This window comes from Myxine glutinosa, chromosome 4 (assembly GCF_964187855.1).
Source record: "Myxine glutinosa chromosome 4, kmMyxGlut1.1, whole genome shotgun sequence".
NCBI lineage: Eukaryota > Metazoa > Chordata > Myxini > Myxiniformes > Myxinidae > Myxine > Myxine glutinosa.
In genome coordinates, this window is record NC_136264.1 from 64,392,077 (window position 1) to 64,417,001 (window position 24,925).

The window sequence follows — 24,925 nt, forward strand, 5'->3', positions numbered from 1 at the left end:
ATTTGTAATATACGTGATATTACATTTTATAAACAATTTAAGTTGAAGACTTAAGTTGGAAAAAAAAAATTCCCCCCCCCAAAAATAACAATTGGAAATTTTTTCAAAAAAAATACCCTGAGGACATACACACGGGAGAGGTAGGTGCATACCAGAAGTTTGTTACGATTTCAGAAACGTTTGAGGGAGTAGTTCAGTGACAACACAACACAGACACTGCACAGATATATACATATACAGACCTGGCATTTAATATGGAATATTTTATTTGTGGGGTGAACTTACTTTTCAAGATGATTTAGAACCAAAAGTTCATGGGAATTATGTTGAAATTATTCTAGATTTTGTTAATGTGACCATTAAAAGAAACAAAAACCACATTTGACATTTCGAAGCAAATAAATTGATCCTTGAAAGTGATGTAAACTGATATCGAACTCAATTCACGGACAGTACTGTGTTAAACTTCTGTATGTTTTCCAGAAGTATCTCTTGATTTTGCACATTAGCCAAAAACAATTTCAACAAAAACAAAAGCTAAATTATGACTGGGATTACGGACAGTAAAATTACAGTTCAGTACTTCGTGTAACCCCCACGAGCATTCAGGAGAGCACATACACGTCGAGGCATGCTGTTCACGAGATTTGTCAAGGTTTGGACAGGAATCGCTTGCCATGCAGTGACAATAGCCTGCTGCAATTCACGCACAGAGGTAGGCTGCTGGTCCAAGTTGTCGATTTGATGCGTTAATTCTGCCCACAAGTTCTCTATCGGATTCATATCCAGGGGCATGGCAGGCCACTCCATATGCTCTACACCATGGTCAGCAAGAAAGTGTTGGATCATGCGAGCATGATGAGGTCGTGCATTGTCATCTTGGAAGACAAAGTTTCCTTGAAAGGCTGCACGAGCAAATGGAAGCAATGTTTCTTCCAGAATGACCCTGTACTTGAACTGGTTCAGGTTTCCATTCAGAACAACCAGGTCAGTTTTGCCCCCTGCATGAAAAGCAGCCCAAACGGTCACCCCACCACCTCCAGCTTGGACTCTTGGCATTATACAATCTTCGTTGTGGGCTTCATGCACTTGTCTGCGCACTCGGACACGGCCATCTTGACGATAGACCAGAAATCTAAACTCGTCACTAAAGGTCACGTGATTCCAGTGTCCTGGCTGCCATTGACGGTGCTCTCTGGCCCACTGCAATCGGCGCTGGCTGTGTTGTCTGGTCAGGCGTGGCTTTCTCAGGGGACGCCTGGCACGATAGCCTGCTTGAACCAGTCGTTGGTTGACTAGCCTTCTGGATACAGGCACATTTGTCAGTTGCTGCCACTCAGCCCGAAGCCGATTAGCTGACTTGGTACGACCATTGCAGACTAATCGGTGCAGCTGGCGATCATCTCTCCTTGTGGTTCTGCGTGGACGTCCTGGACTCGGTATTGGAGTAGGGACACCCCCTCTGAGCATTTCGTTTCAGGATCTTTGACACCTGACCTTGAGTGATGCCATACTGCCGAGCAATTGCACGCTGTTTCATGCCAGAATTTCGTAAAGCCACCACTCCATGACAAACAGCATTGTCAAGTTGACGGACCATCTCCAGAGGAAGCGGCAATAACTTTTGTAGACGTGCAGCAGTTGTTTTCCACTAATACAGAATGCAACCACCCTTATATACCCGATTGTGAAGCCAATCGTCAAATGTACCTGTCCTTACATTTTGTCACGCCACCTGTGATATAATCCTGTTATTGACTTCTTGCTGCGAAAGACAATCAGTGACATGGTTCTTTCAACAAAGACATCACCGAAGGGTAAAAGAAACTCACCAGATTGATATACTGAGTTCAGAAAGTAAAACCAAGTCAAGAAAAAAAAAAATTCCATGTTAAATGCCAAGTCTGTATGTATGTATGTATATATATATATACAGACTTGGCATTTAACATGGAATTTTTTTTTTTATGTATATATATATATATATACAGTCACGTGAAAAAGTAAGTGCACCCCATGTAAAGTTTTGAATTTTTCAACCTATTTCAACATACAGCTATTTGATCATCATTTCGACAATATTGATAGATAAAGGTGATATAATATAACAAATATCATGAAACATTTACATTTTGTAGTCCATTGTATAATTTAAATAAACATAAATGCAAATTTCGCATGTGGAAAAAGTAAGTACACCCTTGGCTGTAATAGGTGTTATTTCCCCCTTTGGCAGAAACAACCGTAGGCGTTTCTTATAACTGTCTACCAGTCTCTGACATCGACTGGGAGAATTTTTTGCCCACTCCATGCAGAATTCTTTCAGCTGTGCGATGTTTGAGGGGTTTCTTGCATGCACAGCTCATTTCAAATCCCCCCACAACATCTCGATGGGATTTAGAATCGCGCTTTGACTTGTCCATTCCAGAACCCTCCATTTCTTTCTTTTCAGCCATTCCTTGGTGAATTTACTGGTATGTTTACAGTCATTGTCATGTTGCAAGGCCCACCTTCGGTTGAGCTTCAACTTTCTGACAGATGGCCTCACATTATCCTCAAGCACCCTCTGGTACAATGAAGAATTCATCGTGGATTCTATGATAGTGAGCTGCCCAGGCCCTGATGCAGCAAAGCTGCCCCAAACCAAAATATTTCCACCACCATGCTTTACAGTTGGTATCAGGTTCTTGTGGTCAAATGTTGTCTTTGGTTTTCGCCAAACATGTCTTCTGGTACTGTGGCCAAATATCTCTCTACCTTTGACTCATCTGTCCAGAGCACATTGTTTCAGAAGTGCTGGTCTTTGCCTAGGTGTTCATTGGCAAACATTAGTCTTGCCCTGATGTTCTTTCTGGACAGCAAAGGTTTCCTCCTGGCACACCTCCCATGTAGATCAAATTTGTGCAGCCTCTTTCTAATGGTAGACTCGTGCACTTTGACATCAACAGCGGCAAGAGCTACCTGTAGGTCCCGTGATGACATTCTGGGGTTCTTCGAGACTTCTTTCAGCATCTTGCAGTCTGCTCTCGGGCTGAACTTGCTGGTGCGGCATGGCCTGAACAAGTTGGCAGTTGTTTGGAATCTTCTCCACTTGTAGATGATCTTCCGGACAGTCGAATGATTGATGTCAAATTACTTGGAGATCGTTTTAAATCCCTTCCCAGACTCGTAGGCATCAACAACCTTCTTTCTGAAGGCCTCAGAGAGCTCTTTTGATCTAGGCATGGTGACGCCACACACTTCAACAACAAAGAGCAAACCAAACTAAATGTCTGAGGATTAAATAAGACAGGTTCCTCCAAGATCCTCTCTATCGATGTTCTAATCATTTGCACCTGAGCTGGTGCACCTGATTCTAATTTTAGGTATTTGAAATAGTGATAGGTACTTGATAGGTACGTAGGAGTGTACTTACTTTTTCCACATGCGAAATTTGCATTTATGTTTATTTAAATTATACAATGGACTACAAATTGTAAATGTTTCATGATATTTGTTATATTATATCACCTTTATCTATCAATATTGTTGAAATGAAGATCAAATAGCTGTATGTTGAAATATGTTGAAAAAGTCAAAACTTTATGTGGGGTGTACTTACTTTTTCACGTGACTGTATATACAGACTTGGCATTTAATATGGAATATTTTATTTGTGGGGGTGAACTTACTTTTCAAGATGTCTTAGAACCAAAAGTTCATTGGAATTATGTTGAAATTATTCTAGATTTTGTTAATGTGACCTTTAAAAGAAACAAAAACCACATTTGACATTCCGAAGCAAATAAATTGATCCTTGAAAGTGATGTAAACTGATATCGAACTCAATTCATGGACAGTACTGTGTTAAACTTCTGTATGTTTTCCAGAAGTATCTCTTTATTTTGCACATTAGCCAAAAATGTTTTTAACAAAAACAAAAGTTAAATTACGACTGGGATTACGGACAGTAAAATTACAGTTCAGTACTTCATGTAACCCCCACGAGCATTCAGGAGAGCACGTACACGTTGAGGCATGCTGTTCACATGATTTGTCAAGGTTTGGACAGGAATCGCTTGCCATGCAGTGACAATAGTCTGCTGCAATTCATGCACAGAGGTCGGCTGCTGGTCCAAGTGGTTGATTTGACGCGTTAATTCTGCCCACAAGTTCTCTATCGGATTAATATACGGGGACATGGCAGGCCACTCCATATGCTCTACACCATGGTCAGCAAGAAAGTGTTGGATCATGCGAGCACAATGAGGCCGTGCATTGTCATCTTGGAAGACAAAGTTTCCTCGAAAGCCTGCACGAACAAATGGAAGCAATGTTTCTTCCAGAATGGCCCTGTACTTGAACTGGTTCAGGTTTCCATTCAGAACAACCAGGTCAGTTTTGCCCCCTGCATGAAAAGCAGCCCAAATGGTCACCCCACCACCTCCAGCTTGGACTCTTGGCACTATACAATCTTTGTTGTAGGCTTCATGCACTTGTCTGTGCATTCGGACGCGGCCATCTTGACGATAGACCAGAAATCTAGACTCGTCACTGAAGATCACGTGATTCCAGTGTCCTGGCTGCCATTGCCGGTGCTCTCTGGCCCACTGCAATCGGCGCTGGCAGTGTTGTCTGGTCAGGCGTGGCTTTCTCAGGGGACGCCTGGCATGATAGCCTGCTTGAACCAGTCGTTGGTTGACTAGCCTTCTGGATACAGGCACATTTGTCAGTTGCTGCCACTCAGCCCTAAGCCGATTAGCTGACTTGGTACGGCCATTGCGGACTAACCGGTGCAGCTGGCGATCATCCCTCCTTGTGGTTCTGCGGGGACGTCCTGGCCTCGGTATTGGAGTAGTGACACCCCTCTGAGCATTTCGTTTCAGGATCTTTGACACCTGACCTTGAGTGATGCCATACTGCCGAGCAATAGCACGCTATTTCAAGCCGTAATTTCGTAAAGCCACCACTCCATGACAAACAGCATTGTCGAGTTGACGGACCATCTCCAGAGGAAGCGGCAATAACTTTTGGAGACGTGCAGCAGTTATTTTCCACTAATACAGAATGCAACAACCCTTCTATACCCGACTGTGAAGCCAATCATCAAATGCACCTGTCCGTACATTTTGCCACGCCACCTGTAATATAATCCTGTTGTTGACTTCTTGCTGCGACAGACAATCAGTGACATTGTTCTTTTAACAAATAAATCACCAAAGTGTAAAAGAAACTCACCAGATTGATATACTCAGTTAAGAAAGTAAACCCAAGTCAAGAAAAAAAATAAATCCATATTAAATGCCAAGTCTGTATATATACATATATATATATATATATATATATATATATATATATATATATATATATATATATATATATATATACATATATATATATATATATATATATATATATATATATATATATATATATATATACACATATATATACATTATATATATATATATATATATATATATATATATATATATATATATATATATATATATATATATATACACACACACAATTATCTCGGTACCATGGTGGTTGGAGTCAAGCCACAAGTGTGGGTGTGGTCCGTCAGCTGGCCGACCGATGGGTGCACATTTCAAAAATCTACACCCCGCACCCCCCCTCCCACACCCCCTCCCCCCCTCCCCCCCACCCCACAAGAACCCCAACAACAACATCAACGCGAAGCTTTTGTTGACCTGCGGCCAAAATAAAAATGTACAAACAATGCACAAAGGGGAAATTATTAGCAGAGCTACGTCATTGACCAGGCAAATCATTTTAGGAAGTGTTGACTTATTGCTGGATCAGAGGGAACAAGGAGAGATTTTGGAGGTCTTTATCTCACAGTTCACCCCGAACCAGCGTCCAGATGGCATAAGCATGGCATAAATGAACATTGTACCGTGGGGACACGAGGAGCTTGAAGCTTAAGTTATTTTTCCATCGCTTTAATCCACCACTCCCTCTTTAAAGAAAACTACTACTTCCTTAACAGCCCTCATTATTCTTACCTTCTTGTGTAGTCAACAGGGGAAAGTTTTTGACCTAAGTCTGATAACTTTATCGTTTACCATTTAATCTAATGTTAACAGATGAAACATCCAGCTTAAGGTTCTTCCGAGGGACGTACTCTGCTTGAGAATCTCCAATTCAACAGTTTGTAGTCAGGCCAATAATTTAATACAGACTAGACAACTCAAAGGAAAGTACCCCTCTCTGCCATCTTGTCAGATGTTCCATAACGTTAATATCCTATCTTATCTCCAATCCCTGCTTTCTCAACCTTCCAACATGTCTGTCTCTGCACCAAACTTTAATGGCTTGTGTTGCTTTCAGGTTGAAGGTGCCGAGGGACATATGGAGCCTGTGAACCCCGAGGTGGAGGCTGGGCCTGAATACACTGAAGATAATAAATACAATTACAACCAAGTAAGGATACGCAATATGATTATATCCAACTGAAGATCAGTATCATTAGGAGAAAAAAAATGTTCCTCATTTCAAAACAACTCGGCATGTTTCTCATCGCTTCGCTGATGGATGAGGTAAAACACATGAAGGAAACTTTTATGACACACTAGCTGAAAGCACCCGGCGTTGCCCGGGTTCTTTTTGAATGCATTTACTACTATAATTCAGCTTTTACTCGCGGCCGTAGAAGATTGACTACAATAATTCAGCTCAGCTCTTAATTGTGAAATGGGCCCAGCTCAGCCGAGGTGGGCCTTGACCGGCCTCGCCACCGAGCCTATAACCTTCCCGGGGCCTGGCCCGACATTTTTGGTTCTTTTTGAATGCATTTACTACCATAATTCAGCTTTTACTCATGGCCATAGAAGATTGACTACTATAATTCAGCTCAGCTTTTAATTGCGAAATGGGCCCGGCCCAGCCGAAGCGGCCTCAACCGGCCTCGCCACCTAGCCTATAACCTTCCTGGGGCCTGTCCCGACATTTTTGGTTCTTTTTGAATGAATTTACTACCATAATTCAGCTTTTACTCGTGGCCATAGAAGATTGACTACTATAATTCAGCTCAGCTTTTAATTGCGAAATGGGCCCGGCCGGCCGAAGCGGCCTCAACCGGCCTCGCCACCTAGCCTGAAACCTTCCCGGGGCCCGTCCCGACATTTTTTGTATTAGAGGTGTCCTCCTATCTTTCACCATTCAGGAGATTAACTTGCGCAGACAAACAAACAAAAACTTTCTTTTATAATATAGAGAGAAGAGACGAGATAATTGTTGTCGCGGCTGTGGTGGTTGTTGTGTGTGTGCTCCTTCCGTGTACTTTTATATATTTTTCTATTGCTTCGAGAAGTATTACTATATTTATTTTTGTATGCTCCTCCTGTGTCCTTGGTCAAGGGTTCCTGCTGTCGTAGAAAAATAAATGTTACCATTTGAACCCGCTCGAGGTCACACTTCTTCTTCCTCTATCCAAAAAACAAAGGCTTTTAAAACAGGCAAGTTTGTGATTAAATGAACAAATTTTGTTCCAAATCAATCAATCACAGTATTAGCTTTCCAACCAAGTAAATCAATCATTACCTTTCCAACGATATGATTTGTGTTATTGTACGACAGCAGAAACTTGTATTGCCATATAGCGATACACATAATTTTGTTATCACTCGAGTAAGACTTTAAACAGATACTACTGTACCAGCCCGTGAATGGTTAGAGGGCAGAACCCGTGCCAACTGCAAAATGGTTGCCAATGAAATCACCAGAGATTAGGAAAAGACAGCTGGCTAAAGTGAGATGATACATGGATTCCATGTTAGCAAGATGGTATTGAAAATAATTTTGGAATTGGTGAAGAAAAGGCTTATGAAAGGCAAATACTATCGTATGGAAAGGCTGCCCTTTTCTGATGTGCAAGTGAACTGCATCAAAACATCGGCACTTCCTGTTAGTTTACACTGTTCCTTTGTTGTCAAGTGGGCAGAGCGAGTGCAGACAGGAGTGAGAATGGGGAGATGGTTTTGTAAGGCAATTTAAACTATCAAATATGGAGATGCTTTATTCTACAGGAAGGACAGCAGACAAAGAGTTATGTGTTGTTTCTAAAGAGCACAAATGTTGTGTTGTGTGTGTGTGTTGTGTGTGTGTGTGTTGTGTGTGTGTGTGTTGTGTGTGTGTGTGTGTGTGTGTGTGTTGTGTGTGTGTGTGTGTGTGTGTGTTGTGTGTTGTGTGTTGTGTGTGTGTGTGTGTGTGTGTGTGTGTGTGTGTGTGTGTGTGTGTGTGTGTGTGTGTGTGGTTGTGTGTGTGTTGTGTTGTGTGTTGTGTTGTGTGTGTGTGTGTGTTGTGTGTGTGTGTGTGTGTGTTGTGTGTGTGTTGTGTGTTGTCTGTGTGCGTTGTGTGTGTGTGTGTTGTGTGTGTGTGTGTTGTGTGTGTGTGTTGTGTGTGTGTGTGTGTGTGTGTGTGTGTGTGTGTGTGTGTGTGTGTGTGTGTGTGTGTGTGTTGTGTGTGTGTGTGTTGTGTTGTGTGTTGTGTGTTGTGTGTTGTGTGTTGTGTGTTGTGTTGTGTGTGTGTGTGTGTGTGTGTGTGTGTGTGTGTTGTGTGTGTGTGTGTGTTGTGTGTGTTGTGTTGTGTTGTGTGTTGTGTTGTGTTGTGTGTGTGTGTGTTGTGTGTGTGTTGTGTGTGTGTGTTGTGTGTGTGTTGTGTGTGTTGTGTGAGTGTGTGTGTTGTGTGTGTGTTGTGTGGTGTGTGTGTGTTGTGTGTGTGTTGTGTTGTGTGTGTGTTGTGTGTGTGTGTGTTGTGTTGTGTGTGTGTGTGTGTGTGTGTGTGTGTTGTGTGTGTGTTGTGTTGTGTTGTGTGTTGTGTTGTGTTGTGTGTGTTGTGTGTGTGTTGTGTGTGTGTGTTGTGTGTGTTGTGTGTGTGTGTGTTGTGTGTGTTGTGTGAGTGTGTGTGTTGTGTGTGTGTGTTGTGTTGTGTGTGTGTTGTGTGTTGTGTGTGTGTTGGTGTGTTGTGTTGTGTTGTGTTGTGTGTTGTGTTGTGTTGTGTTGTGTGTTGTGTGTTGTGTTGTGTGGTGTGTTGTTATGTGTGTTGTGTTATGTTGTAAGGGACATTGAAGGAAGGTTAACATCGTGTTACGTCATGGCAGGAAGACATTGATTATGATACAAATAGGAGCACATTATATGGGGTTTACTCAGAGGATTTCAAAAATTGATACAGTTTATTGGGGGAGCCGACTGAAAGCAAAGCTTAGCGAGGTATTTTCTTCTGTTACTCTTCTGGGATTTGGCAACAGAATAGTATTTATGAGCAGAGTGTAAAATAATAGTGTACGCAGCAAAGTTTTGGATTTAGGAAGCAATGGGGAATCATTTAGTAGAGTAAGGCTATTAGATTTCAGGAAGGTAAGACTGAGGGTATGAGTAGAGAGTGAGGTGCTTTCGATTGGAAGAAGCTAACAGAAGGGCAATCAGCATCAATGAAATGGAAAACCTTCAGGGAACAAATGTTAATTGTACATTTACTATATATAGTATATATTCCAGAGAGGTGTAAAAGTAGAGGCAGAAAGTGATGAAGGTTATTGAGCAGTGAGGAAAGGCTATAAGCATAAGGCAACAAGTCAAAATATTATTGGCGGAGAAACCACTTTTCAAAAGTTCTGTGCTCTGTTTTTTGGTCAGCAAAATGACTACATGGTCGCTTACAATAGCCCAAGGAACCACAGCTCTTTGTATATAAAATTGAGACTGATGTAAGACAAAAAGTAAGGGAATGAACCAACAAGAAAAAAGGGAGGTGCATTAAAAGTGGTAGAAAGGATTGTGCGGGTGGTTTAGGGGTTCTGTGAGATTGTGGTGCACCACTTAATTGATTCCCTGGATGGAAGTGTAATTGAACCGCCTTCATAAGGCAGCTCCACAAAGGAGAAAAAGAAAAGAAAGAGGAACAAAGGAGTGTAGGTGGACAGAAAGCCTGGATTTTGGCTATTGAATCAGGTGAGGTTACTGGAAGTACCCTTGCATCCTAGAGGAGCTAGGGAAGGCCAGAGGGCTGCGATGTAACAGCAACAGACCTGCTTTGCCTCATCAAGGTCGTTGCCAATAATGTTCAGAGCTTGAGCCTCCACAGAATCTAACAGAGAGACAGAGACAGAGAGACAGAGAGAGACAGCCAGCCATGATGCTGGATTCACAACCCACATACAAGGTAAGTACTCCATTGATGTATGGATAAAGGCCTTGTAGATTGTGAGTTGTTCTGATTTTCAAGGAAAGTCTTGCGATGATGGTTGATGACCAGTCTGAAACTGCTTTTAGAGGTATGTGGTTGACCTAGGAGAGGTCGCTGCTGATAAAGCCTCAAAGTTTGAAAAACTTGATCTCTTCCAGGGGCTGACCATGGAAATTGGTGGGTTCATTGGATGAACTTTCCTGAGTGATAGGATGCGACTGTGAGATTTGCCAGCATTGAAGGGCACATTCCATTTATTAGAGGGGCATGTCATCTATCTATAATTCCAGTAATCTCTGTCTGTACGTTTGTTTGTCTGTGACCGCTGTTTCTCGACAACCACGGGTCCGATATACTTTTAACTTGCCAGGTATATTGCTGGGGACCCGAGGATGTGCCTTTTCAAGGTTTCATATTAATCGGACAATTACTTACCGAGCTATGTCCAAAAAACGATTCAACCAATCAGAGAGCAGCGAACGATCGCGTGTGCCGGCGTTGCGAATGGACCAAACCATTCCATGTAAATAGAGGGGGGGGTTCTGTGGTCGTTGCGAATGGACGAAACCATTTCATGTAAATAGAGGGGGGGGTTGTCACTGTACTCGCAAGCCGTTCGCCGTTCGCTTTGGCGTAGCGAATGGACCAAAACATTTCATGCACCAAACCATTTCATGTAAAGCGTTCGCCGTTCGCTTTGGCGTTGCGAATGGACCAAAACATTTCATGGACCAAACCATTTCATGTAAATAGAGGGGGGGATATAATTTTAGATATAGATATAGTACGGGCATGCCCTAGTCTATCTATAATTCCAGTAATCTCTGTACGTCTGTACGTCTGTACGTTTGTTTGTCTGTGACCGCTGTTTCTCGACAACCACGGGTCCGATATACTTTTAACTTGCCAGGTATATTGCTGGGGACCCGAGGATGTGCCTTTTCAAGGTTTCATATTAATCGGACAATTACTTACCGAGCTATGTCCAAAAAACGATTCAACCAATCAGAGAGCAGCGAACGATCGCGTGTGCCGAACGTGGAGGACACACTCTGCCTCGGATGGCACATTTGAGAGCGTATTCATTTATTTCACGTTTGCAAACTATGTTGGCGTTAAACTGTGTTTTAAAACTAATAAAACCGAATTTGCGATTCATTCGCTTTCCTGCGCGTTTGTGCACGCGATGGCGATTTCTTTACCAAACTCCGGAAGCCGTTCGCTTTGGACCAAACCATTGCATGTAAATAGAGGGGGGGGATTGTCACCGTACTCGCAAGCCGTTCGCTTTGGACCAAACCATTTCATGTAAATAGAGGGGGGGGATATAATTTTAGATATAGATATAGTACGGGCAATGCCCTAGTCTATTACAAATCAGCAGAGAGTGATGCTGATTCAGATGCATTCAGATGCATATAGTGATGCTATATGCTTATCAGTCAGATGGGCTAATGTAGGAAAATGTGGAGTCATCTACAAAATGAAGAGAGGTTTCGTTTTCCAGAGCATTGGAGAGAGATCATCAATTTAGATGAGGTACAAGAACGGGCAATGAGGTACAATAAAGACGTTGCATTGGCCACTCCATCCCCCATTGCGAGAACAGTAGAGAGGGTTCCATTGACAGCAACATATTGTTGCGGTTTTGAGAAACCGCTAAGAAGTAATGGCAACCACCATACAGGTCCCTCAGAATAGTTATTTCATAGCAGAACATTATCTTAGTCCCTTCCCCTTTATATGGGTCCCGGTGTGTACCCCGGTTTAGAATAGGTACACCATATCCCTACGTGTCGTAAGAGGCGACTAAAAGGGTTGGCGTCAGGAAGGGCATCCGGCCATAAAAACATTGCCTCAAAAAGAGAACCATGACAATTACAACTACATATGGGCAGGGTACAGCCTGAAGTACCCCGTGGGGGACCCCACTCCCTCTCGTCAAAACTCAAGGTGGGGAACCCGATCGAAGCAAGGGTGGAAATCACTCCATTTATGACGACGAAAGGTCTGATGCCCGACGTGGAGATCGGTTTCTGAGGTTTGGGACATGGAATGTAGGGACAATGACAGGGAGATCAGGAGAAGTGGTGGAAGTATTGGTCAGAAGAAGAGTGGACATATGTTGTGTGCAGGAGACAAGATGGAAGGGAAGTCGTGTGAGAATGGTGAAGGGAAGTCAGGGACAAAAATACAAGTTTGTGTGGCAAGGGTGCCCAGAAGGCATGAATGGTGTTGGTGTCCTGTTTTCTGAGGAGTTTGTAGACAGTGTGGTGAGTCTGACGAGAGTGAGTGAAAGGTTGATGATGGTGAAAATGATGATTGGAAAGCTCTTGGTGAACGTCATCTCGGGATATGCTCCGCAGGTTGGTCGGAGCGATGAAGAGAAGGACAAGTTCTGGTGTGCGATAGAGAAGCTGATGGAAAACGTGAAAGATAAGGAAGTTATTGTGGTAGGAGGAGACCTAAATGGACATGTGGGAAGGAGTATGGATGGTTTTGAGGGAGTTAATGGGGGTTACGGATATGGTGTGAGAAGTGGAGAAGGTGAAAGGATTTTGTAGTTTGCTGATGGAGCTGATGTGTTGATTTGTAATACTCAGTTCCATTAAGAGATTAATAAGCTTGTTACATACACGTCAGGTGGGTCGACGACAACCGTTGACTACCTGATGGTGCGTAAGCGAGATAGGGGGCACCTCCGGGACACAAAGGTGATCTTGCATTTGTCACGTGATCACAAACACAAATGTTTTCACACCTTCCAGCTTCACGCCGTCTCCAAGATCCAACTCAACATTTCCTCCATCTGCAGCAACCTCTGTGCACACCTTACACTTGAATGTAGCTGCCACACTGGTTAACGACCCTCTCAAACCACTACATTTTTTGACACAAAGGTGATCACGCTTGCATTTGGAAGAGGGTCAGAGAGCGGTATTCAGGATTGCAAAGCAGATTGCGAAAGAGAGGTGTGATGTGATGGGGGTGAGTTGCTTGAAGGATGAAGTGGGACAAATCGTTGTGGACCCAGATGGAATTAAAGGAAGATGGAAGAGATATATGGAAATACTGTTGAATGCAGAGAATGAATGGGATGGCAACATAGAGAGTAACCCAGTTTTAGGACCGGCAGAGAAGATAACCGAGAAGGAAGTTGAGGAAGCAATTAAAGCAATGAAGAGTAGAAAAGCGGGAGGGCCGACGGGAGTTGTGGGAGATATGTTGAAGGCAGCGGGAAATTGGGGTGTGAAGAGAATGACAGAGATCTGCAATCTGGTGGGGAAAGAAGGCCGCATTCCAGTGGATTGGGAACTGAGTACCCTCGTCGCTCTATACAAGGGGAAAGGTGACCCTCTGGACTGTGGCTCGTATCGAGCGATAAAGTTATTGGAGCATGGATGAAGGTATTGGAAAGGGTGCTGGAGAGGAGGATAAGGAAGAAAGTGAAGATTGACGAAATGCAATTTGGATTTATGCCAGGAAGAGGAACGACAGACGCGCTTTTTATTGTGAGGCAGTTGCAGAAGTACATGGAGAAGAGGAAGAAGATGTTTCTTGGGTTTGTTGATCTGGAGAAAGCATTCGATAGGGTTCCACGTGAAGTAGCAACATGGGCATTGAGGAAGTTAGGGGTGGAGGAATGGCTGATCAGAATAGTGATGGCAATGTACAAAGGAGCACGCACAGCTGTAAGGACGAAGGATGGGAACAGTGGTGAGTTTGAGGTGAAGGTGGGACTGCATCAGGGGTCGGTACTAAGTCCACTACTATTTGTAGCTGTGATGGAGGTGCTGGCTCGGAACGTAAAGGAGGGTTTACCGTGGGAGTTGTTGTATGCAGATGATCTGGTGTTGATTGCAGAAAGTAGGGATGGACTGAAGGAGAAGATGAACAAGTGGAAGGAATGTATGGAGACGAAAGGTCTGAAGGTGAATATCGGAAAAACAAAGGTGTTGGCAAGTCGTAAAGCATGTGGTGAGGTGGAATGAACTGGGAAGTAGCCATGTGCTATGTGCAGGAAGGGTGTCGGAGTGAACTCAATTCAATGTACAATGTGCGCTGAGTGGGTTCATCAAAAATGTAGTGGTTTGAGAGGGTCGTTAACCAGTGTGGCAGCTACATTCAAGTGTAAGGTGTGCACAGAGGGAGCTGCAGATGGAGGAAATGTTGAGTTGGATATTGGAGATGGCGTGAAGCTGGAAGGTGTGAAAACATTTTGTTACCTAGGAGACATGCTGAATGGAGAAGGTGGATCAGACTCGGCAACGGTTGCTAGAGTGAGATGTGCATGGAAGAAGTCTTGGGAACTGAGTGGCGTGCTGACGAGGAGGGGAGTGTCGTTGAAGCTGAAGGGAAAGGTGTGTGCTGCATGTGTGACAATTGTTATGATTTATGGGAGCGAGACATGGGTAATGAACGTAGAGCAGCAAAAAGGGTGGAAAGGGTGGAAATGCGAATGGTTCGGTGGATGTGTGGAGTATCGTTGAGGGAGAGGAAGCCAAATGATGAATTGCGAAAGATGATGGGAATAGAGCCTGTGATGGATGCTGTGAAGAGAAACAGTTTGAGATGGTTTGGTCATGTGTTGAGGAAGGATGAAAGTGACTGGTTGAGAAGAGTGATGGAAATGAATGTGGAAGGAAGTTGAGGACGGGGAAGACCGAGAAAGACTTGGCTAAAGATGGTCGAAGAAGAAATGCGGGCAAGGGGGTTAACAAGGGGAGATGCAGAAAATAGGGCAAAATGGAGAAGATTGTCATGGGGACCGCAAGGCTAACCCCCGCTCTTGCAGGGAAAATGGCCTTTAAAATGCCTGTTGTTGTTGTTTGTCTTCCCCTTTATATGGGGTAGTATGTCGTTATGCGTTGGGAAGGGAAAGACAGGCCCTCCACTCATAAGGGGATAATTTGCCAGGCACTGCACACAGACTCAAAGGCACACCATCCAAGCACCAGGTAAAAGTCCCTTCGAGAGGGTTTGTGGGGGCAGGGTAAGCGACACTCCACCAATCAGCAGCCCGGATAACACCCAAAAACAGCCCCCACCCTCGCCAGGGCGAGACAAAAAGGCCTTGCACACGTGATTCTTTCTCTTGGCCGGACCCTCCCTCTACTCTTCACGTGCCTGCATTGACGCTCTCTGCTGGATAGAAAGGCCTGGGACATTGTTTGCGCTGCACGTGCCTGCATGACGCTCTCTGTTGGATATAATGGCCTTGGACTTTGTTAGTTATGCACGTGTTCATTGCTCTCTGTATACGTGGGCTCTTGGCCGCTCTCTCCCTGCTTCTTCTCGCTGCACATGTGCATGACTTGGACTCTCCCTGCATGTGCTTCTTTGTCTGCTCATGTTCGTGTTGGGGATCGCCTTTGCCTGCTTGTGTTTGTGCTGGGGATCGCCTTTGCCTGCTCGTGTTTGTGCTGGGGATCGCCTTTGCCTGCTCATGTTGGGGACTGCCATTTGCCAGCCTGGTGCTCGTTGGTGAGGTCCAGACAAAGGTCGTCGCAAGGAGAACAATCTGGTAAAATCGTAACCATTTCTCTAACAGTATCCCGACGTTGGTCCCCTCCCCTTCCCCGTGAATGTGTGCCGGGTGCCCAGGTTGTGTTTATTTGTTGTAATCATCGTAAGGCGTAGAATAAGCTAAGTTTCTGCCTCTTGTCCTTTTTTTTTCTTTCCTATCGATAAGTTTCACTCTAAATACTTGTAAAAAAAATCGAATCGTTAAACGTTTCCTTTCCCTGTGCTGCGAATGTCCTTTCTTTCATTGGTCCGTCACCATTGCTTGCACCCAGAGTAGCGATTGGCCATAACAAAATTAGCATCAGCCCAGCGGGTACCAATGGTTGCTCGGCCATCTAAATTTCCATCCAGGAACAAAAGTGGAACACAGCCGGAGGGTACGTTCCCCGATTGAAACTGTCACGTGGTACAGGTAAGCAGTGTCAGGCGATTGTATCCTGCTATTGCGCGACTGGTCAATTGGCGTTCGTAGTTGCTGGTTCGCAACATGCCGAAGTATGAAGTTATTCGTGCGCGGCAGCCTCAGGTCCGGTAAGTTCGGGCGGGAACGGAGGCTAACCCCCTCGAGGTAGACCCGAACACTGGGCCCGAACAATATTAATGTCTGCATGAATGGAAGATGTCAAAAAGTCAGGTATGAAGGTGGTATTTTATTCCACAGACAGCAAGCTTGCCAAGCAGAGCAGGATGCCAGACTGTATCAGATGCCCGCGAGATATGTCTGTAGAGACCGTTCTGACCTCTTCTTTGAGATCGAGTGCCTCCATCCATTGCTGAGAGAAGAGCAGCAGCATATCTAGAGTTGAGTGACCAGGACAAAATCCAAACTCATGGTCAGAGATCAGTCTTTTTGAAAAGATGAAGTACGATGCTTACAGAAATACTAGAATGCATGCTTCTAATGAGAAGTAAAATTATGGGTCTGTAGTTGATACAATCTGTTTTTATATCCTTGCGAATGGGAGTGAGGTTTGCTCACATCCAGGAAGATGCATGGCAGCCAAAGAAGAAAGACTGAAGAAAGCAGATAAAGGGGGAGCAAGAGTAGCAGAGCATGATTTGAGAACACCGATTCCATGTAGGCCCACCACTGAAGCTGGGTTGAGACTGGAGAGACGTTTCTCTGCCTTCTTGGATGAGGAATCAAATTCCAGCAGACAGTGGGTATGAGGAGGTAAGATGGTGGCAGAATGGTATGGGTTGGTTAGACGAGATTTGAAGGCAAATGCCTCGTTGAGACATTCTGCCTTATCCTGGATAGTCTGCATTTATTACTGTTTGAAATTTTGGGAGGGAATGGAGGGGAGCATTCTCCAGAGACAGACTTGAGAAGACACCGCCATGTCTCTTGAGGTATTATGGGGTTATATACACCACACAGGAAAAAATATTTAATGGATGCAGAGAGATATACACAGCCAGAGATTTTTCAGTGGCCGGTTAGGAAAGAAGAAAGGGGATAACGTGGAACGCTTCGACTCACGAGCATGCAGCCTCGCTGAAGCCTAGACAAACGGCACAATCTCAGAATTGATACAGTAGGACCAATTTGTACAGACAGGAAAACACAGGAATGGATTCATAATATGATTAATAGTAGAGGGAGTAAATGACGACAGATGGACAAGACATATCTGGTGCAGTAAATGTAGCTTTTTGGAGTATGAGGACAATGGACAGTGAGAAATAGAGTTCTTGAAATAACAACACAACGTCCATGATGGGGGTGATGGGGGAAGGGCCTGTCAAAATGTAAGAGGGAATAACTAGGGAGAGAGAGAGGGAGGAATGATGTGGGAGTGATGTGATCATGCGAGAGGAATGTTTCCGTTTGGCACACAATGTCCGGAACTGCAGCATTAATTTGTTTGGAGAGATTGGTAATATATCGATACCTTGAATATTGGTGAACCACACTTCAAGGGAGGGGATGAGCACTATGTGGGGATGGCAGGATGTGTGGTGGGGCAGCAGAATGTGATGGGGTGGCATGACTTATGGGAGGGGTGAGGGGGGTGGCTTGGGGGTTACAGGCACGAAAGAGTCAACAGTCGTGAGATGGCACTCGATGCACACCGTTTCTCTTCTGGATCCCATGTTGTACCAAAACAATGACAGACATCATGACCAGGTTGAAAGGAAGAATTGTTGAAAGCATGAAGGAAAACAATGCTCTATGATTGCAACAACAGGACATGGGGCATGCATTTGAGGGGCCAAACATAAAAGAGAACAGAAAATGTGGGAAGAAGAGAAAGCTGTCTGGGCATGACGCTTTTGGAGATAACATTAAAGGGAGATGAAACATTTTAAAATATCATTTATATAGAATAAGAGGTTGTTGTGAAGAAAACAAAATGTTGTGAAGGGGAACAGGTTGTGAAGGTGGATCAAATGTGAAAACATTTTGCTACCTCGGAGACATGCTGAATGGAGAAGGTGGATCAGACTCGGCAACGGTTGCCAGAGTGAGATGTGCATGGAAGAAGTTTCGGGAACTGAGTGGCGTGCTGATGAGGAGGAGAGTGTCGTTGAAGCTGAAGGGAAAGGTGTATGCTGCATGTGTGAGAAGTGTTATGATTTATGGGAGCGAGACATGGGTAATGAACGTAGAGCAGCAACGAAGGTTGGAAAGGGTGGAAATGCGAATGGTTCGATGGATGTGCGGAGTATCGTTGAGAGAGAGAGGAAGACAAATGATGAATTGCGAAAAATGATGGGAATAGAGCCTGTGATTGATGCTGTGAAGAGGAACAGGTTGAGATGGTTTGGTCATGTGTTGAGGAAGGATGAAAGTGACTGGTTGAGAAGAGTGATGGAAATGAATGTAGAAGGAAGTAGAAGACGGGGAAGACCGAGAAAGACTTGGCTAAAGATGGTGGAAGAAGAAATGCGGGCAAGGGGGTTAACAAGGAGAGATGCAGAAAATAGGGCAAGATGGAGAAGATTGTCATGGGGACCGCAAGGCTAACCCCCGCTCTAGCAGGGAAAATGGCCTTAAAATGCATGTTGTTGTTGTTGTTGTTGTATTTATATAGAATAAAATCGAGAAGCAAATTGTTCTGTAAGAAAGAAATAATGAGGAAAAGAATGATAAAGAATGAGTGGAGTAACAGGGCAAAATGAGTTAAGGGAATTTTTAGGGGATTGTCCCCCTTTTTAGAAGATTTGAGAAGAAAAGGAAGTACTGTGTTGCTTTCATGCTGGAGGGAAAGCCAAGATGAGTTTGAGGAAGTAAGCGAAGTATAGGAAAAAGGGACAATACATAAGGCTTCGACTCACACAAAGCTGAGGCTTAGGGCTAGACAAACTGCACAATCTCAGAATTGATACAATAGGAAAATTAATAAAAAATACAAAACTAGTTTATCTTGGTTGGATAAGTGTTCACACCCCCCCCCCCCCCACCCCCTTCTCCCCCTTATAATAGCAATTGTATATTAACTCAGGTGTAACCAATCACCTTCAAAATCACACACCAAGTTACTTGGCCTCTACCTGTGTTAAACTGCAGTAATTCTTATTATTTCAAAAGAAAATCAGGTGTTCCTGAAGGTTTCCTCTGCTGGGTAGTGCATTTCACAGCAAAGTCTCAACCATGAGCACCAAGGAGCTTTCAAAATACCTCCAGGATAAAGTTGTGGAAAGGCACAGACAGGGGTTGGGGATAAAATATTTCAAAGGCCTTGAATATCCCTTGGAGCACAGTGAAGACAATCATTAACAAGTGGAAGGCATAAAGTACCACCAAGACCCTGCGTAGATCTGGCCGTCCCTCCAAACTTGATGACCAAGAAAGGAGGAGACTGCTCAGAGAGGCAACCAAGAGGCCAATTGCAGCGTTGAAAGAGGTACAGGCCTTTATGGCAAAGGCTGGTCACAGTGTGCATGTGACAACAATATCCCAAGCACTCCACATGTCTGGCCTGCACGGTAAGGTGGTGAGAAGGAAGAAATTACTCAAAAGGCCCAACTTGATTCCCATTTGAGGTATGCTAAAAACCACTCCAGAGATTCTGAAGCCATGTGGCAAAAAGTTTTATGGTCTGATGAGATGAAAATTGAACTCTTTGGCCTAAATGCAAAACGTTATGTTTGGTGCAAACCCAACACAGCACATCACCCAAAGAACACCATCCCTACTGTGAAGTGTGGTGGTGGCAGCATCATGTTATGGGGGATGTTGCTCGTCAGCAGAGACTGGGGCACTTCGCAGGATAGAAGGGAAAATGGATGGAGCAAAATACAGAAAAATCCTAGAGGAAATCCTGCTGTTCTTTGCACTAAAGCTGATATTGAGACGGAAGTTCACCTTTCAGCATGGCAACGACCTAAAGCACACAGCGAAAGCTACGCTGGAGTGCCTGAGGAACAAAGACATAAATGCCCTTGAGTGGCTCAGTCAGAGCCCCGACCTAAATCCAATCGAAAATCTGTGGCATGACTTGAAGATTGCTGTCCATCAACACTCCCCACACAACTTCACTGAGATTGAACAGTTTTGTATAGAAGAATGGGACAATATTGCCCAATCAAGGTGTACAAAGTTGGTAGAGACCTATGTAAACAGACTCAGTTGTAGTTTCTGTTAAAGGTGCTTCCAGCTGGTATTAACTCGGGGGGGGGGGGAGGGGGGGGCATGGGAAATGCTCGATCATTCTGCCATAAAGCCCAGATCGGTGGAGTGTTGCAGTGATGGTTGGCCTTCTGGAAGTTTCTCCCATCTCCACACAGGATCTCTGGAGCTCAGCCAGAGTGACCATCGGGTTCTTGGTCACCTCTATTACCAAGGCCCTTCTCCCCCGATTGCTCAGTTTGGCCGGCGGCCAGCTCTCGGAAGAGTCCTGGTTGTTCCAAACTTCTTCCATTTAAGAATTATGGAGGCCGCTGTGCTCTTGGGAACATTCAATGCAGCAGAGTTTATTTTTTGTAGGCTTCCCCAGATCTGTGCCTCGACATAATCCTGTTTCTGAGCTCTGCAGGCAGTTCCTTCGACCTCATGGCTTGGTTTTTGCTCTGATATGCATTGTCAGCTGTGAGACCTTATATAGACAGGTGTGGGCCTTTCCAAATCATGTCCAATCAATTGAATTTACCACAGGTGGACTCCAATCAAGGTGTAGAAACATCTCAAAGATGATCAAGAGAAATGGGAGGCACCTGAGCTAAATTTCAATGTCATAGCAAAGGGTCTGAATACTTATGTAAATGTGATATTTCAGTTTTTTCTTTTTAATAAATTTGCAAAACTTTCTAAAATCCTGTTTTCTCTTTGTCATTTTGGGGTATTGAGTGTAGATTGATGAGGGGAAAAAAATGAATTTAAACGATTTCAGCATAAGGCTGCAACATAACAAAATGTGAAAAAGTGATGGGGTCTGAATACTTTCTGAATGCACTGTACATCATCATTTCCTTGCAACCAGATTGTGTCCCAAGATAAGTGAATGAGTGGAATGCAGCACAGAAGAATTTTAAAAAGCTGATCTCTCCCACCCACGTGTGTTTTCAGGAAGAGCAGAAGGACCCGATGTAGTTGCATCCTGAAGTTGCACTCCTCTTCAACGTTTACTCGAACCCAAGGACCAAACCTCCGTTTATTCCACCACTTTGCTTCCTTCCATCTCCTCGATTCCAATAATCCCCCGTGTTGTTCACCATTCATTTGTTGCCATCCTGTAAATGAGAAATGCTCGATCAATTTTTCCTCTCGCAATATGTATTTTACTCTTCCAAGCGGACACGAAAGCAGGAAGTTTCCTTCAATGCTTATAGTTCAGTACTTACTCTAAGAGTGGTGACATGATCGATGTTTTTGGGAAGCAAGACAGACCGACTAAGTGTGTTGATGCGATGCCTTCTATCTGCAGTTCCTGTGCAAGACCTGTGTGTAAACATGTAAACATGTAAACGTACCACCAGCTGTGAAACCTTTGGATTTTAGGGGGTGACAATGGCCCTGTTACTCCCCCTCTTCTGTGACCTTTCACTTGTGACATTATATATGCCGATGACACCTTTTACCACTGAATGCTCCTTGAATGAATAACTAGTTGTACAATTTCATGATGCTATATATTGTACATTTTGTGCTTTAATTCATACAATCCCAACAGTACCTTTGAATTGTCGTTACCACAAACAAGGTGAGAAAGATAGCCACTGCCAATGGTTGCAATTGATTTCCATGGTGTTTCTGGTGTTGGGTGGTACCCTTATGAAAGCATGCGTCCCCATCTCACCGTTGGAGTTCCTCTGTTCGTTTTCAAAATTCGTCATGGTCTTTGGCCCAGTAATTATGCAACTTGCCAATGTGATTTCTTCCTTTCATCCGATGTACTTTTCCACCCTCATCTTCTTTGCCTGTGCAGCCATCTGTAATGTGAGCAAAACTGACAGGCCTAAGTCCTTCCTAATTTTTTTTTTTTTCTACTTGATGTCGTTGCAACAAAACAGCAGGACTGATTTGATGAGACAAACCAGTCAATCAACAGCTTGTATGGTTCTGCGTCTCATCGATCGATCCTGTGATGTGCTGTATGGTGATGTGAATACATTTGTCAGAAAAAAATGATTGCTGTACATTATGTACCACTGTTGTGCAAAATAAAGGCGTAAAGGAAACGTAAGCGGATGTAATTGCAATTTTTGGATTTTGAGGATGTAAGCAATTTCTTGTGTGGTGCAGCGTCATTCTTGCTAAATGAGTATTTATGAAATGAGCAAATGTCTGACACCAATGCCATTGATTCTCTCAAGCAATAATATCGCAAATACCTCAATTGTGTAACAAGAATTATGTAATCGACAAAATGACGTTTTCAATGTTGAAGTTAATTTGTGGCCTCTTGGATTTGACCCATTCTGTGCATGCCAGCCCTGATACTGGTCTTTACATCAGCTGCTATTTGCTGTTGGTCGGCCCTGCTAACATTCAGCTCGGCCGCCATTTTCTGCTGGCTGGCTGGCCACCATTTTGGCTGCTATGTTATATTCTGTCCTTAAGGTCCCGAAACATGACTATTATTTGACTGATGAGCTCCCCACCCAGGGTCATTGCTCCCACACTGCTGATGGCGGCATCCCTGCTTCAACTTGCTCTGAAGGGTATCCCTGCTTCACCACGTCATGGCACCTCCCAACTCCATGTCTACAAAGGTCACATTAAGGTCCATAAGAATGGTCACCCTGTTTTGGGTCATGAGCATCCACCATAGCATTTTATTTTACAAAACAAAAACAGCAATTGCTCCTTAACCCGATTAATAATAACTAGCAACGGTACCCGCCCTATGGGCGAGGCTTCAATTGGGAGGCCCAAATGAAAAGGCAAAATATCAGAAATTGAAGGATTGTTTTTTTATTTTAAACGATTCATATGAACATCCATTGAATCATATCACACGCAAATCATCAAAATCTAAACAGTACATGGTGCCCATTTTGAAAAAAGATTGAATTCTGCAAAAGGGAAGCGGCCGCTACATGTCTTTCTCAGTCGCACGTTTATGTGTGAAGAGTGCGTGCCGAATCTGTAACACGGAAGCGGCCGCTACACCTGTTTCTCAGTCGCTTTGCACACGCTGCCATGTTACTTCAGAGCCGCAAGTTTATATAGGAAGAGTTCGTCAGGAGTCGATCTACTCTCTCCTGGCACGTAGAATAAACAGTATTTGTAGAATTTCAACAAAAGCCACATCACTGTTCATATTGGTAAATATTATTCCATCGCGTTTGGAAAAACTGGAAAATTGGAAAAACAAAATACCCTATTTTACTCCAGGTGGTCCCAGGAATACCCACCCAAAATATCGTTGCGATCGGTTGAACCGTTTTTGCGGTACCTTCAAACGGACGGAGGGACATTTGGTGAATTATAGTAAGATAATTGTTGTGCCGAAAATTGCTCAATTTAGAATCAAAATTAAAATTTCTTCTGGCACCGATGAAATAAAAAATACATTGAGAGGAACAATCCCACTCGCTAGTTTCAAACCAATTTGAATCACCAAATATCTCGTGATGAAGATGAGTCTATGGGATGATCATTTCACCATCGCCAACAACTCGGTAGGCTCTCTGTCTTCTTCTGCCTCATTTCTGGTCTTGCACCCTCTGCCCTCTCGGTGCTCTGTCTCCTGCAGGATTCACGTGGCCCACCAGCAACCCCTACCTAATAAAACCCCCTCAATCCAGAACCACTGCTCACCTCCACTCATTTATTTCCGTTTTCCCAACCTGTGGGGCTACCTTCCACACTTCAATCTCATTCTTCCCTCCAGGTCTTAAAGACAGCTGTTCACCACCATCTCAAGCCATCCCCCATCCAAAACAATGATCTTTTCCAACCCGTTAAACCAATCCCACCCCTTTCAAAACTTTGCTTACATAACCATCTTGTTCATCCCATGCATTCTCCACGACCCACTCATCCTTACCTGCATCCCCGAGTTGTCGGTCTCCATCCACCTTCTCCCTCCGCTATGCTGTTCCCTTTGCTGTGTCGTGTCCTGATCTGTTCTGTGGCCAAGCTCTTCCACGAGCTGAGACCTTTGTGTGTGTGTGTGTGTGTGTGTGTGTGTGTGTGTGTGTGTGTGTGTGTGTGTGTGTATATATATATATATATATATATATATATATATATATATATATATATATATATATATATACACATACATACATATATATATTGTAGTGAAATCGTATTCGTACTGAACCCGGGGTGATGCTCGCTGCTCGTTGACACCGCTAGGGGCGTGACTATAAGACCCGCTGCTGCGAACGGTGCTCCGAGACTTCTCCCTGTGACATGTTACATCGGTAGCCTCGCTAACGGTACGCCTGTATAGAATATCTAGCTTGCTTGCATTGAATGATATGAATGGACCCATGAGATGTCGCATCGTATACTTATTGTGTATTTCTACTTTACAGGAATGATGTGATGATCTAAATGCAATTAAACCAACCATTGGACTAAAGTTGTGTGGACCTGATTGGTTTTCCACAACACTTAATTGCATTTAAGATCCATGGCTGGCAACAAGACGCTGACGGTGTCCATCTTCAGCGCCGACCCGCAAGCCGCGGATGGTGGCTTGCAGCTGAAGCACTGGCTCTGACAATTGCAGAATCTTTTTGATGAGCCTGAGACTGCACCGACGGCTGCCGCGAAGCTAGCCACACTCCATGCTAAAATCGACTA

The 24,925-nt window shown here is 44.0% G+C and overlaps 1 protein-coding gene across 1 annotated transcript in view; it reads left to right on the plus strand.

The window, feature by feature from the left end:
* Positions 1-22,347, plus strand: part of LOC137424706 (alpha-synuclein) — a 75,711-nt gene extending 53,364 nt beyond the window's left edge. Inside the window, exons 4-5 of the mRNA XM_068112445.2 lie at positions 6,337-6,429; positions 21,233-22,347. Of these exons, the coding sequence (XP_067968546.2) occupies positions 6,337-6,429; positions 21,233-21,256 (117 nt within the window). The 3' untranslated portion in view covers positions 21,257-22,347. The remainder of the gene's footprint in view (positions 1-6,336; positions 6,430-21,232) is intronic.
* The last annotated feature ends 2,578 nt before the right edge of the window (positions 22,348-24,925 follow it).